Raw genomic sequence first — 16,404 nt, 5'->3', positions numbered from 1 at the left:
TGCAAAGGTGCAAGTCTTGAGAATGACCAATTGAAGAGAATCAAACATGGAACCACTGACACCCCTGACACTCTCCTTGCCTTTGGCAATACTGTCTTTTAAAGAATGCTTACATTCCTGCTGTAGGCAGTAAAAAAACATGTACCTTTTGTGAAAAACTACCAGCACTTAGCATCTTCAGTGATGATGTGAATGAACTGCTTTTTGTAATAAATTTTGTTGATGCAACTTGCCAGGCATTTAAGTACAGTGGAATCTCATTAATTGGAACCCGCTTAATTCAAGCTTCACTTTTTTTTTCCTGAGGCTGCGTTCCTGTCAAAATTATGTGTATTTTAATGTGCAAACACAGTCGGCAACTCGAACACATAAACGTTTGTGACGGTTAATTCGAGCATGCCAGGCCACCGAACATGCTCTCCGCTGCGCAACCAACTTATGCAGCAACACCTCCGACCCCGCAGTGAAGTCACACACCGACTGCTGCTCCCATCTCCCATATTTTGCCACGTATAACCCACACCAAAGATTCAAACACATTAACAGTAGCTTTATGCAAATTATTCCCTACAGAGCAGCTTCACAGCAGTGAAAATGTGGCCTAAAGTGTGGCTTCCACAATTCTACAACTTCCAGAACTCGTGATTCATGTGCTAGCCCAGTGCACGTGCACCGCCAAATGCAGCGCTGCACATAACTCCTTCATTGACTGAGCTTCCTTTCATTTGTGTGTTTAACTCTGACAAATTCTTGGGCCCCTTCGAGACTGAATTATTGAGATACGACTGTATAACAATGCAGTGAAGTCTACTTATCACAGCCCCATGCAATGCTGTATAATTGTAATGATCAGATTCAGCGTCATCACAGGCTGTACCAGCTCAGCACAAAACCAAACTCTGGAGTAGAATGTCACCAGTATGTGTCTTGCTATTGTGTTTTCCTGGCTATCACATCATTGAAGCCGCTGTCCTGACACTTAAAGTATTATTCAACAGGCTGACATAAAAAATTTTATGGCTACTACTTTCACTTTCTTGCGGTCATGCGAAATATGTTCTACAGCAGTTCTACTGCATATGTACAGACATCTTTTTCTCTAGTTTTCTTTTATATTTACATACTAATTACAATACAAACTCTGGCTTCTCAGTAGGGGTGTCAGAATATCACATTTTCAATTTCTAAGCAAATTTGGGCAATAATAACTAAGTCCAGATAAAATGTTTTTTGGTTTTGCAACAAAAGCAATTTGTTTCAACAAACAGAGGTACGAAAAAAAAAAGCATGTTTATAACACAGAAAATAATGTACAGAATTATTAGGCTTTTTGATGAACAAGGTTCTCTAGTAGGGGTGTGCAAATATTCAAAACTATTGAATAACAAATTGAATAGTGTCCTATTTGATTGTCTTCGAATCGAATAGTCACTATTCACAAATGCAAATACATGTATTTTTCGAATACTTTTTTAATATTTCAAAATGTCAACTGCACCCAGTTAAACATGAAAGAGGAGCAAAACGGTAAGTTTTGACCCCCTGCAGGCATAGTATAGACATAAAATGAGGACTTGCATAGTGGAGCAGTATGCGCGCGTGTGTGTGTGGGGGGGGGGGGAGTGGAGTATTTTGTAAGTCTCCACCTAGTGGACATGTCCATTTTGTCTGCTGCTGAAGTGCTAATTAATAATTAGCTGGGGTTGCCTGTATCCTCCAAACATGTAACCCAGCCCAGCCAATTAGAGCTTCAGCAGCAAACGAAATGGACATGTCCAATAGGTGGACACTTACAAAATAGGCACCCCCCCCCCCCCCACTCCGGATATGTTGTTTTATAGGTAACCATACTTTACAGGCTACATTTACAGCAGTCATTCCCACTCTCTAAAGAGTCCTGTGAATGTGAAGAAACTACTTGTTTGCTCCTAATGCTCCCTTCATGCTTTCAATAAAGACCGCTTCATAATGTACTATGCAATGACTTAAATTTGCCAACTTTAAGAATACTAGGATGTGAACATCGTTTTATATTAATTGTGGTAACGGCTGTTCATTATTCGAATACTATTTGAAAATTATTCGCTTCAATTCAATTGGCCTCTGGCACTATTCTATTCATATTCGGTTCGGTCTCAAAGATTGATGTTCGCACACCCCCATTCTTTAAGTACAACACTGCTGCTTGGCACTGTCACAACTGCAGTTATTTAAGGTTGTCATGAAGAATGGATAGCTGTTCAACATGTTTGGGGAGTAGCGACGCCTCCGGCATGTTTCAATTTTTTTAAGACACCAAAAAAGAGCTGCTCACTGTACGCATTAGAGCCTAGTATTGGCCGGTATCTCTTCACAAGCCGAGCCAACAGTGGGCAACAGCACTCACGTGAATCTTCTTTTTCGCCCCAAAATTTCATCATGCACACATCTTTCATCCTGTGCTTGTGGCAGTGAAAATTGGTGTTGGTTGATGAGCTTATCAAAGCCTTTCCACAGTGCTGACGTGGAAAGTGCCTCTTTAGGAGCTTTCGTTGTTGAGAACGTCTCCTAGATCCTCCGTGCTGAAACATTCCTCGCCTCTTCTAAAGCCAGGTTCTTTAACCCAGTTTTCCACTGAAGCATATTGGTGACGTTGCCCCCATTTTACTTTTGATATGCTTCACCGTAATTTTGTATGCTTTGCCACATAACACAGTGTACAAGGATAAACCAACAACAGTAATATTTGGGGGTTTGAATATTTTGTACAGTAAACATGTATTTCGAATTGACTATAAGAAGTTTTGACTATTCGCACACCTCTACTTCTCAGACACCGTCTAGATTATGAAGCCAAAATGCACTCAAAGCATATCACAGATGTTGTCAACAGCAATCTCAGCAATCTCACCTTCGCGTTCAAACCAGCCTCGAAGAGTCTTCTTGGGGTCATCTATGTACAGGTCTTCGTTGTTGCCTGCCACTGCAAATGGGTTCTCAGACGAGGGATCTTCATCTTCCGCATCGTCTCCTGTAAGGTCACAACAGAAGAGCACTTGATATTTTCATTATCGGAGATATATGCAAAGCATATTTTAGTTTGACAGCTAATCGCTTGGTGATGCAAGTATAGAGGAAAAAAAATGCAGTTCAACTGTTTCACCTAACTAAATAATGCAGTACTGACAACTCATCACAGTAAAGTGTGAAAAATGATATTTAGCGTCTCCCATTCATCACCATCAGTTCATTTTATGCCCATCTGCAGGACTAAGGCTCCTCCAGCAATCTTGCACCAGCTGATCCCATGTGGTGCTTGCAAATTTCCTCGTTTCATCACACCACCTAATCTTGTGCCGTCTTCAACTGCGCTTCCCTTCCCTTGACATCCACATTGACTTTAATCGACCACCAGTTATCTGTCCTATGCATTACATGGCCTGCTCAATTCCATCTCTTCCTCTTAATGTCAACTGGAAGCCTGTAATTAGCACTCAATTTTAAGCCCACCAAATTCCATTCAAAGTGGCTCTGTCATAATATAACGAAGTGTGTTTACACACAACTTCTATATATAACAAAAATTTAACTACCATCACGAAGGAATACCAAGGCAATAAGTAGAAACTTTTGCAGAGGCAGTTAGTTACATGACTGAATTACATGGGGGCTGCTTGCGCATGCAACTCTCACATCGCACGCCCAGTGACCTCCGAAGCGAAGCAACGCGATGTTCTGTAAAAACTGCAAGCGCGACAAGATCTTATCACGCCCTGTGCGCTGTATGCTTTAGGTGCGAGTGAAAGCATACAAGGGTGAGCCGAAAAGCGTGGTGGCTTGATGAGCGCCACCTTCTCGCAAGGAGACCAGGGAAGAGGAGGGGGGATGGAGCTCGTGGTGATTCAGTCGAGAGCAGGCGAGGACAGGTAGGGAAGCTGGAGGAGGCAGAGGGGGGCCGGTTGGGGTGCGTTTCCTTTTCTGGCACTGCCATAGCTGCACATGGCTGACAGCGGGGCTGAGCACATGCACGGCGCGCGCGCCCTGTTTTAGAGGTAATCTGCCGCATTTGCAAGGCTGGGCAAGCTGAAATGGTGTGGCTTCGTGTGCCACCTTCCTGCACATTTAATGATGGTGAAGATATGCGACACAGCTTGAAACCATATTCTTCATCATTACCTCTCAAATTCAACAAAATTACTTCTTTTCTCATTCAAATTTGCTTCAATTCAAATTCAGAAAATTTTGTGGCCCCTTACGTGTAAGAAAAATATATCTGGGACTGTACTTATTTGCATAAAAGGTTGAATTTCAATATAACAAAGTTTCCATAATATGAAGCAAATCGCCTGTTTTACTGATTTTGTTATATCAGGCTTTAACTATAGTGGCAAAATACCCATGTGGAAGTGGTCTCGTCCCCAGCCAAAAAGTGGTGATTGCTCAGGATGAGCGGAGGTCGTCAAGACAACAATTGCGCAGCTAGGTTGAAATAACATCCAGGACATAGGACGTCTAGGTGTCGTTTCCTTCTTGTTTTTCTGTACTACTGTGGCTTATAAGCATTTGTCCCTGATGGCAGGAAGCCCCCCAGACGTGGTCCTCTTGCACAATTTTTCACTCAACTTCAGATGTGCAATGGTGCTACATACCCAAGCCCCAGTCAACGCCACCTTCCTCTTCCTTGGTCTTGTCAGCTTCAGCTTTAGCCTTGGCTTCAGCTTCCTTCTGTCGAGCTTCCTCTTCTTGCTTCTTGCGCAGTTGCTTTATTTCTGACACCGTGAGGTCAGACTCATCTTCCTGGTCGTCGTCTGGTCCCTGGAACAGACAAGATGCATCATTCAACAAAAGCAATACTATTCACTTTCGAAGATAATATCTCTTTCAAGAGATTTCGTGTGACTCAGCCCTGAAGGACAGGAAGTATACCCCAGCCAGCATTCCAGGCACTGTGCAAAGATAACTAGCTCGGAAGAGCATCAGAAAGGTTTCTGGCCATATAGTACTCTGACATGTCTAGGCCAAGTCACACAATATCTTGCAAAAGTGATAGTGTCTCTGAATGTGATTGCCCAAGAATACAACTGCAGTTCACAAAATGAAAGGGAAAATTGTTGCACAACGAAGCTACAAGAAGTTGAAGCAGTTGTATAGGTGACAATTCTCCCTTTGCAGAAAGGAGAATCACAGGAACCAAACTAGTTTTCAAAAGCTCTCTGCAATTCATTGAGCAGCATCACTGAAAAGCGCTAACACAGCACTAGAAAATCCACTGTGTCACTCATAAATTACGAGATAACTATTCTCGCACCTCGAGTATGAAGTTTCGTGAGCTGCCACCAAACTTGACCAAGTACCCAACTCTGAGCCGCTTGTAAGAACGTGCTCGCACTTGAAGCTTGTTCACAGATGTGCCGTGCGTGCTGTCAAGGTCATAAAGGTAGAAACCTGAAAAGTAAGCAAGATGAAACTGTGAGTGCCCTAAAAGTGACTCAAGACTGTCAACACAGAATAAGGACTTTCAATGTCAAACATCTGTGAACGCAGGTACCATCAGCGTTCAATGTGAAGAGAATATAAGTTATCAGAGCACCTGTTACTTGCAATTAACATGTAACGTGTAAGTGCAACATGCATTCGCTCTGTATATCCATTTTTTAGGCATGAAGCAGTCCCACGTGTCCATTTCCTAGTGAGAATTAGGCCACTGTTAGAAAGGCAGGTGAAAGTGGGAATGGAACTACGCATTGGCATAGTTTCAGACTCATTCGCATTTGAATTTATGCTTAGGGTACTATACCTTCATTCAGCACAAAAGTGTCACTTGTTCATCATGTGATTTATATGGTGCAACATGCCAAAGCTACACCGGAGCTATGACAGAAGCCCATAATGCGGGACACTGAGTTAATTCTTGACTAACTAGGGTTCTCTAAAGGGTCCCTCACCCAGCCACATAGCAAATTTTGGTTATGCACTGGAAGTTGTTAAGTGCCTTCTAAGGAGTGCGCTACCACAAGAATTTTTCAAATTGGCTCATTAACAGCAGCGATAAAAACATTCGAAGTGCTGCGCAGCCATGATTTCAGGAGGCAAACATCATCGTCAACATGAACGCTCTCTCCACTTGCTCTTGTCTAGCCTCTGCAAGCAAAATTCCTTCCCTGCTTTCTCCCGTACTGGAGCCGGAGGGTTGCGTGACCATTAAGTCATGAGTCCTGCCTCCGTTTCTTAAAGCAGAGCCCAATGGGGGATGAAATACGGCGAGAGCGAAGAGAACATGAGGAGAAAAGTGGGGGAAGCCATCTTGAAGCACCACGAAAAGGCGCTCACTTCCATGCATCTGCGGCAGTGGTGGCACTGGCCGTGCGGGGAAAAGAAAAAAAAAATACCAGAAAGCTCACCTTCACACATAGCATTCACCACAAGCATTTCCCGGTAAAGATTACGGTTGCATAAGCTGCAGTTGCTGGGAAGCGGCAACTGTGTGGCCAGTCTATATATAGCACCGCATGTAGTAGGCTATGCCAGTCAGTGCGGTGATCAGTGTGATGCCTTAATATATCCCAAAATGAAAACACGTATAGAGCTACGCTCAAATTTCACATTAGAGAGTATCGTAATCATCGTCGTTACACTTTCAATGATGGTCTCGTCCGCGAGCTGTTGCATTTCTATCGTTTTGCGCAGCAGACGATTTTGCGCGCTCTGCACGAGAACACCTGAACAGCGGTATAAGTCAGTGCCATAATCACGAGCACTGAGGCAGATGCGAGAGGAGTCACTTTTCACTGTAGTGATGTCACAGCACTGCTATGTACGTAGGTGCACTCGTGCGATTGACGTAGAATCTCCAGGTGGAAGTGCAGAACCCACAAGGAGAAGGGCAATCACCATTTCGTTTGAAATTTAAGCTCTTTCCGTAGCGTGTAGGGATGTAATGCTTAGCAGACGCGATTGTTGGCATGCATTGTATGAGCTGCCCTTGTGAGCTCAAAAATTGGCAAACCTGGTAAGGGGCCCTTCAAGGCAGACTTCCAAGTACACGAGTCTCCTTGCATTCCAACTGCCATTCAGTGTGGCTGCTCCAGCCAAATTTCAAGCCCACAACGTTGCACTCAGTAGCAAAATGCCATAACCACTGAGCCAACAGAGCAGATTCATCAATAATTTTCAACTACGATTGTAACAAAACTACCCAGCTAAAACTTCAATCATACATCACCGACAACATGTCCCCCCATCCCTGTCCAAATTGAATATCGATGGTACACTTAGTTCTACAAGGACACCACACAAAGTGTGAACGTCATACAACACCCCTAAACTGGAAGAACACAATCATTTAATAATCTAAAATTATTTGCAATGCTACTAAATAACCTATACACTTCAAACTTTTGATGCACATTCCTCATAATACAGCTGCCATTATCTCCAAATAGTATAACAAAACCCCTGCCACCTTTGCTTCTCCCAGCAGAATGGACAAACTTTGTCAGCATTTCATACAAAACTTCTGAACAGGGAGAAAATTCAGCAATTTTCATTTAGCCCATAATGAATTAACACATTTTTAAGACATTCCTGCACATCTCCATAAGCATGTATGCCGCTCCCATCCCTCCAAATAAACTCAGTGAATAGCCCTTTCTGGGCACTGGAAAAATTTGAAAAAAAAAAGTTTTTAAGCCCTTGCACACTAACGGCTTCACTGTAAAATGTAAAAATAGTTTTGCTCTGCAAGCGGAAAGGGAGGCAAGTGAAGGCAGTGGAGTAAGAACATGTTTGCATATGACCACGTCAGTCTGTATTTTGGTCCGTGCAATGCTGTTGTTATAGAGAGGGAAACGTACGATCAGAGCTAGCACTGAATCTGCATGTCCCGGCAACATGAGCAGATGTTGCCAACTCTGCACTTGAAAAACGATTTCAGATTCACAGCTCTCATTGTGCAGCACTTTTCTCACTTTAGCGCAATCCGTGTGAGCCCACAGCAAGGTAGGAGCTAGCTGATGATTCTGAGCAACAAAAATTTGTTAACAGAATGCAACAAAATTGCCTTAGGCCTTGTCGCTATTTTATCATGTCAAGCAAAAAGCTTTGCATGCTTAAGACGCAAACAGCGTGCTTTTGCAATTGTGCAGGCTCAACAGCCCCAGATTGGCAGCTTGGCTTGTCCCATTGGCATGGCTGGTGACTACTTTCAATTTCAATGGGGCCACTGCCAATGTAGCAAAACAAAAACTTTGCATTTTCTGATTGCAGTGGCACCCGAGTTATCATGCCACCACGCAAGCACAGTCGAAAACGTTGAACAGTGTACTGTAGAACGACCGAAATTTCTACTGTCATTATCCATTACGTACTATATGGGGGCTAGTTACAGCAGCGTCATGATGTCTAAATAATTGAGCACATCTCAATTTTCATCATGCAAAAAAATTGGTTGATGACTGCGAACGACTCAGAAAGTTAATTTCCAATCAAGCCTACAAAAAAAATGTATAATACAGTGTTAAACTGCGATAAGCCTTTCTTGCTGGCATGTTCCCCAACTGCTCTCCCAGATGTGGAGGTGGCGCTTCGTTTTCTTGATGGCTCATTGATGACAATGACGATCAAAGGTGCAATTTCAAGACCATCTCATCTGGCAAACTTTATTAGATGCTACAATCTGCACTGTCATTTAAATAGTGGATCACTGTAAATCGGTGGCTGCTGGCCCCACATTGAAACATTAACTGAACCTATCAAGCTCACACATAAGGCGGGTATAGAGGTTAAGAATTTTATCAAAAAGCCTCAACGTATAGGTATTAATACAAACACAGGTACGTCAGCCTGATATGAAATAGTCTATTGATATACAAAATATCAAATATTTACCCAATTAAATGCTAAAACATAGCAAAAAATTATATTTCTTTCTAGGTTACGAAGACTGCCTGTTACTCCGCAGCAGATCTGAGGAACAGGGCTGCAGGCCGACTAGCAACCACTAGCTGAACAACTTTCGTGTCTCTACCCAGCTATGTGCCAGGAGACTGGCCTGGCTCTGCATTTTGATGTACTTCTATAGTTTAGACAGCATCCTGGCATGGAGATATTGCCTTATGCAAGTGATAAGTGCAAGCAGGCAGGCAGGCGACAATCAACCGAATAAACTTACACTCTTTACTGGGTGAACCTGCACGAGCAAAAGAAGCACAACATGGCAGTAGTAATAGCTAAGGACAGCTGGCGGTCGTTTTACCTAAACACAGCTCACAACTGGCCCCTATTTACGTGCAGCGAAGAGCATTCTAGACGAACGGGTGGTGGCTGCAATATTTTGGAAACTTGCCACATGTGTTTCTTTTAATTTGATTGGGCAGACCTGCCTTTCCACAAATGTTTTCAAGCATGTTTTGCAAAAGGACAGAAACATGACAACACTGACAGCACTGTAAAAATAACATAAGTGCAAAAGAAAAGAAAACATGTGGCGGCATTAACACAGAGATGGATCCACTACAAACCTGATGTGCCTGATTCCCCAGCCCTGAACTGCACCACGGCGTGGTAGCGTGATATAGATGGGTGCTCCAGAACGATGTCGCAGTCGTCCTTTCGACCGATGACAAGGTAAGGCTTGTCCAGTGGAAAGTTTGACACAATGACGCCTCCCTTGAGCACTTGGAAGTTGTACTCTCGGTTTGGTACACCACTCCAAGGGGGCTCCTGGCAAGAGAACAAAGATTGCAGAAATGGCTTCGGCAAGCAAAAACAGTGTAACCATGAGAGCCCACGTTATCAAAATAAAATTTCATTTCAGTCAGGAAACAATTTAACCCAAGTAACAGAGCAATTGTTCAGGCCAGAAGCCTCTTACATGGCGCACACCAGAATGAAAGAAAGCATTGCAGGAAACAGCATGGTGACCTTTGTTTTTATCCCAGCAAATATAAATTTCGATTTTGCACGCACCACTGCAATTGTTTTCACTCATATTTCCCAGAAAGGCTTCTTACTTTGGTCCACATCATTCAATAAAATACACAGCATCTCTACTTACTCAGTTTGTCCAGTTTGTCCAGCTAAAACGAAAAAACTGTCATCTCATGTACACCTCACTAGCAGGAATGTGATGTAACCTGCTATCATCAGTAATCAAAACTTCAGAAAAACCGGGCAAGCAAGAAGGTGCCAAGCAGTGCACTATCGATTTTAGCATTATTTTTCTTGGGTTATATTTAATTTATACAACGTTAGTTATATGCAACTACAGTGAGAAAAATGCAGGATCTACAGCCATACAGCACATTTCAACATCAATAATGTTAGTGAACATATTCACTGAAAAGGAAAGCTGATAATCTCACTGTGAAAAATTATCAACCGGAGGCACTGGTTAAGTTCACATGGAAAAATATAGTCATAAAAATATATTATTATTGGGCAGAAAAGAAAGGAAAAAAAAGTGTAACAGATTTGAGGAAAATAAGAACCGAGAATGCTGAACCCTAATTATTATATATATGCTTGTCAAATCTTGTTCTATGTACTAACCCTGAAATGTCTTGTTAAGTAAAGACAGTGAGCATGTGTAAGTGAAATTGCTTTAGAAGTATCATTGCACGAGAAATTTCGAAAAAGTGCAGTCTTACAGCCAGACTTCTGCAACATTGAAGCAGCAACAAGCACAAAACTTTAATTTAATGTAGATGAATAAAGATGCAGGCCCCTGCACAGGCATACAAAAAAATGCAGAATAAGCATTTGCTGTGTCTTTACGGTTAATCTTGTTCCCAGAGATGCAGTGTCGCAAGTTACAAAGCAGCTAGCTTAACTGAGAAGCTCCCTAAAGTACACTTGGTGCTGAGAATTTCAAACCGGACCAGGCGCTGCCATTAAGCAAATATCCAAACCCCTACTATTGTTCTTGCCTATGCCATAGGCTTACAGATGATGCTATGACACCTTTAATGTAACTGGGACCACTTACTATACCTTCCATGATAGAACTTCCCCCTTTTCCCACAAGAAAAATTACATACATTTATCAAGTTCGTTTAAACAAGGGGGTGATACAATCTCGCAGTCATTACCAGAACTGAACTAAAACTGAACAAAAACTGAACCGTGTTTTACCAATTAATAAATGCATTCAAATTTAGCTTCTTTTTTCCCACGAAAGAGTGGCTTAATCGGCAATGAATTGTATATACAATAGAAGTGACACCCTGTATACACAAACGTTACGATTCAGTATTTAAGCATGCCATATGCATATAGCATGCTGAAAAATTTTGTGTTTCAAACTTTATTTCGTAGCGCACTTTGATAAATTTTCAGTGCTTTAATATCTGCAATTCAATTCAATACGAGGATTAAATCACATTACCTTACCAACAATGCACGCTTCTTAGGAATTGATCATGTATATATTGATCATGTGAAAGAACTAGGATGGGGTTTGCTCTCACAAAGAAGAAAGTATCTGTGGCTGACAGTGTTTTCCAATATTTTTGATAAGAGAACTACAATACCTAAAGGTTTCCACTTATGAGTCAAGACAAGTAGCTTATGTCCTGAAGGAATGCCAGTTTAACTGCCATATTAATGTCTTCAAACATTCTTTTTACCTTTCTGCCTTTTTTGACAGTGCTTAGTTTTGTACTTTATTTATATTGTTTCCCTTCTGCAATGATTCCCACTTTGGCCACTGTAGGTATTTGTACAAATAAAAAATTTAACCGTTATTTACTGTTGTTCTTTCTTTCTCTGTGTTTCTTTGTTTCCTCTTGAATCACAAACATAGCTTTATCACAGTGATTCACTTTCGCCTAATAAGAAAAGAATTTCGCTGGTATAACATCGAAATTTATTTTATTCCTTTCTCATCATTCACCGCCCCCAACCAGCTGATCATGGTAAGGGCTTCTTGGACCACTGATGAAGCACAAATAGGAGAAGAACTGGAATACAATCGTTACATTAGCTCTGTCCCTCTTTGGTTACAGTAAGTGGGACAGACATGCTTGGGGAGCCACCTTCTCCACTTTGGCCATTTGGGCTGTGTCAAACAGCTCACCTCGTTTTCGTATCTCTAGTTAAATTTTATTGCATATAGAAAAATTGATGTGGCATTTGTGGCATGATGTGGCAACCAAAATAAACTATGAAAGCTGGGTGTCTGATACACAGACTAAGAGCCAAGTTGAGTGAATTTTGTGATGGATAAAAACAAGCAGAGATTACCTGAACACTCACAGAGAATAGCTTGTGTTAGCGCTGAAAGGTGCGCAAGTTGGTGTCCATCAACGACTAGACAAAATAACGCAACAAACGAGGAGCAAGAAAAGAAGCAAAGAACACACCCTCTTATCTCTATTGAGGGTGAAAACTGTGTCACTCACAACTTATCTCTGTGGCTGCTTGTGTTTCGATTCTGGTTCAGCAGCTGATATCACCTTTTTGTGTCGCTCTTGCTGACTGCATACCTGGTTTGTTTTCTGCTGCTCTGTATTCTTTGTTGCAATCATATTCATATTTGCCACTTCAAAAATAACACACTTTATAGATGCAAGCTCTGTGTTTCTGTCATCTGCTTCCAGTTCTTAGTTCATGTCTGTTACATTCTTTCTTATTTAATGATAGGGCATGCCAAGTACACTACACATGCAAAATGATGTGAGTAAAATGTCACCAGCTATGAACCAATGCCTTCCAGAACGATGTTCATTAGCTGCAGGAGTTATGCAAATTCTGCCTATATCCCGAATTCAGACATGCCCCCTCCACCTGAGTGACAGCAAGTAAATGTTATGTACAGCTCTTTCTCTCTCTTTTCTATTCTCATCAGCATGCTTGAAGGTGCACTCCATACAAAGTGCATTGCATCAAGCCTCCCAATGATGGCACAATGTTTACTGCAGCTGAACTAATTATCCCCAAGTTGCTGCAACGATTAATAGTTGAAAGAAGCATACACTCACCAAATCATATAAAATATATACTGACGTTTCGGCGCCCGTACCATCTATTGACTTAACAAGTGCATATATAATCACTGTTGCTGCTGGATGTTGTAATCAAGGCACCAGTATGGGTACCAAAATGTCAGGATTTCTTCTATTTTATTTGGCCGCGCGCGCCGTATCTTGAAAGGGATCTGCAGACGGCTGTATACACAAACGTATGCAGATCCTACACAAAGGTATGAAGAATCTGCATACCTCTGTGCGCGCTGTGTTCTTGCCGCTCTTGAGATGAAGCAACAGACCGCACGAGGGTCACATCGTGCGCTGCTGCACTTGCTCACACCAGCGTTTTGACAGCGAGTGTCCGCGCTCACCGAGTGTGATGTGTTCATGTTTGCTTGTGCACGCTAACACCACGCTTGTTAATTCAGTCAGTAAACGAATGTTTTAAAGTTTATACGGTCGATAAAAATACTATCCTTAATTCGTGTAGCTGTCTACTAATTTGCTATCGCAATCGTTGCGTCGCCTTTCGGGCGGAACTGCGACTTATTTATTTTAACAGTGGACCACATTCTACATACACGCTTTGACTACCTGAATTGCCTTGAGTTTATTTAAGCTCGTCAAGGAAGCATCCAACATTGATAAAAGCGTGAACATTGAAAAATCGCTCAGCGTTGTGTTTGTTATCTTTTCGTGTACTATGGATCACCGTTCTTCTAGAAGTCATGGAACTGCTACTGCATTGACCAACCAAACGAGAGAGAGGGAGAGAGAGAGAGAAAGAGAGCAAGAACTAGGAGGGAAACGTAAACCAACAAGCGCACCTCGTACGGCACGTCGGTAGGCGTCGGTTTTGGACCAGGTGTCGTGGACTCGGCGCTTGCTTGGGGCTCCCCACTTCCAGCCGACGAAGAGGAGGCGGCTGGCAGTTCGATGCACTGCGGGAGAGGTGTGATGCCCGTCTTCAGCACCTTCTGCTTTCCCGGCCTGGGGCCGATCAGCGGCATCTTGAACGACGGGCGGCAGGGAGCCTCCGTTTTGGACGACGACACCTCGGAAGCATCCGCGCCCTCCTCGCATTCGCCGTCGGTTTGCATCGGCTCCGGGTTGTTGTCACTCGCGGATGACGAACTGACGGCTCCATTGTCGCCCTGTGCGGGCACACTGCTGTCTGCGGCCGTCGTCGCGTCTTCTTCAACCTGTGGTGGTGGCCGGGTTGCGGTTGTTGTTGACACTTCGGAGTCCATTGCGAAAGATCGCGCACTTAGGCGTCAATGGCCTGCAGGTGAATAACTCGAGGCTCACACTTTCATCGCGAAACAAACGGCTTTAGATTGCTGCACTGGATGCACAACACCACTTAAAGTTTCGAGTGAGCAACGCACGATTGGAGTGTACTAGCAAGATCGTGCAAATTTCGTCACTAGAAGCGGCCATCTTTTTAGTGCGGAGGTTGCCCGAGGCGGACATCTTTTCGCCGACAGATTCGCCGACGTGTTACGCATTAACACAGAGAATACTTTTCAGTTCTGAATAACGCTGTATGACTTACCCTGTAAGTTATGCGGTTATTCACAATTTATTTTTGACATTTAAGGTTATAAAAGCGAGCAGAAGAGCGTGTCTGATGTTAGCGTCGCGCCTGATTTCGGTTTTGGGTCTGTTTTTTTTTTTTGCCAAATGCTAATAATTTTTTATTTTTTATTTTGAGTTAACAGTTAGTGTTCAACAGCAACTTGAAGTATCATGTGCGATTAATCCACTGCTTGGAGATCTCACAAATCCTCGGTACATGTGCCATGGTATAACGAAATAGACTGCAAATACAATTTGTGTCTTCATCGTATGACTCCGTAGCAAAAAAAAATAAAAAAATAAAAAGTTTGGCGTCTCCCGTTAACATAATATTATGCATATGGGGAATTGGAAGTGGTAAACGTCCAACGGCAAACCACCCCTCCAAAATGCAAAATATAAGCAGGAAGCCCGTGGTAAGTGTGGCCGGCGCTGAAACGAAATTTAATAAAAGGTGTGCCGAAATTATACGATTGAAGTTCATGCTTGATAAATCAGCGTCGTTATTATAACGCAGGCCCACATGCCAGGCGCCTCTGCGCTCTATTGCGCGGTTGTTCAATATCTACCTTTACGCAACCGCTATGGAGTATGACCACATATGCAACAGCGAGCGTGCTATTTAACTAATTAAGTAAGTAATTAATTTTAAGAAATACGCATTCGCCCTAAAGGCGATCGAAGCATCCATTTCGATAGCAAATTCGTAAACAGCCATACAAAAGTAAGGATAGTAGATTTATCGATCGTTTATTAACTTGCAAACGCTCGCTTACTAACTGAATTAACAAGCATGCAAATAAAAAAAAATGTAAAAAATAGCTAGTCTAACGTTAGGCCGGGGCTTCATTCTATGGCGGCACAGCCTGCCGGATGGGTCGCTGGGCGAACGCGGTCGGCATCGCTCCTGGCCGCAGCCTCAGCTTTTTCACGAGTATCTAAAAATCGCATTGCGACGCGTGCGACAGCACCGATTTTCGTCGTTGCAGTCGCAGCATGTGAAACAGCCTCATTATCCCAATGTCGACGCGCAGGCTCAAATCGTCGCTTTAGCTGTCTGGCGTGAAGTGTCCCGAGAACAAAACAAGAGCGCCAGGTGAGGGCCCCTCCTTCCAGCCCACATTCATCTCCGAAGAATTGTACTTGACGGGCTGCTTGGAGAACCTGAAGCACGGTATGTACGGAGCACTCCTGCAGCTCCGTTCGCTCTGGCACCCCGCAGCGGCACACAAAGGCGCCGCAGTAGCGTTGTTTCAGCCGCTGCAAGTTGAAAAAATTCCAATGGCAAACAAAGCAGAGGTTTCCCGCATGCGCGCACAGCTGAAACACTGATTCATAGCCGGAATATTAATTGGCGGCGTCGCTGCCGTATGTCCGAAGCGCCTCACTTGATAGTGTGAGAGATAACGTGGCGCGCTCCTCGTGGGTTTGGCTGTGGTGGTGGTAGAAACATTTTATTCAAGAAGTTAATAAGGGAGTTGCTGGCTGTGCGCTCGAGTGGCAGCCCCTAGTCCGGGACGCCATTGGAGATGGCCGCTGCCCGGGCGCGCGCCACCAAGGTACGTTGAGCTTCCAAGGTGGAGCAGCCGAGCAGGTACTCCTCCCAAGCCTCTCTAGCAGGGATGGGGTAATGGGATGAGAAGGAGAGTGGAGTGGCGGGGCAGGAAGCCACAACGCGAAAGGCAAGGACCTGAAAAGTCGGGCACGTGCCTGAGATTTCCGGCGACCGCGCCGGACTAAGGAAAGCATTGATCTGAAGGCGGCGTAGTAGTCGTTCGTCCGCCTTCGCCAAACCGCGTGCGGGGTCAGGGTCGGCGCGAAGTGCGACAATAATCCGGAGTATATCGCTGCAGCGTGTGAGACTCGAGTTGCCAGGACCCGA

The 16,404-nt window shown here is 43.6% G+C and overlaps 1 protein-coding gene across 1 annotated transcript in view; it reads right to left on the bottom strand.

Moving 5' to 3' along the window:
• The window catches only part of LOC135899085 (kanadaptin), a 34,390-nt gene extending 19,515 nt beyond the window's left edge, over nt 1–14,875 (bottom strand). Inside the window, exons 1-5 of the mRNA XM_065428346.2 lie at nt 13,772–14,875; nt 9,498–9,699; nt 5,288–5,424; nt 4,629–4,794; nt 2,891–3,010 (exon numbers count right to left, since the gene is read on the bottom strand). Of these exons, the coding sequence (XP_065284418.1) occupies nt 2,891–3,010; nt 4,629–4,794; nt 5,288–5,424; nt 9,498–9,699; nt 13,772–14,194 (1,048 nt within the window). The 5' untranslated portion in view covers nt 14,195–14,875. The remainder of the gene's footprint in view (nt 1–2,890; nt 3,011–4,628; nt 4,795–5,287; nt 5,425–9,497; nt 9,700–13,771) is intronic.
• Between the last annotated feature and the right edge of the window lie 1,529 nt (nt 14,876–16,404).

This window comes from Dermacentor albipictus, chromosome 7 (genome assembly GCF_038994185.2).
Source record: "Dermacentor albipictus isolate Rhodes 1998 colony chromosome 7, USDA_Dalb.pri_finalv2, whole genome shotgun sequence".
In the NCBI taxonomy this organism is placed as follows: domain Eukaryota; kingdom Metazoa; phylum Arthropoda; class Arachnida; order Ixodida; family Ixodidae; genus Dermacentor; species Dermacentor albipictus.
This window is presented reverse-complemented; position numbering and strand designations above follow the sequence as displayed.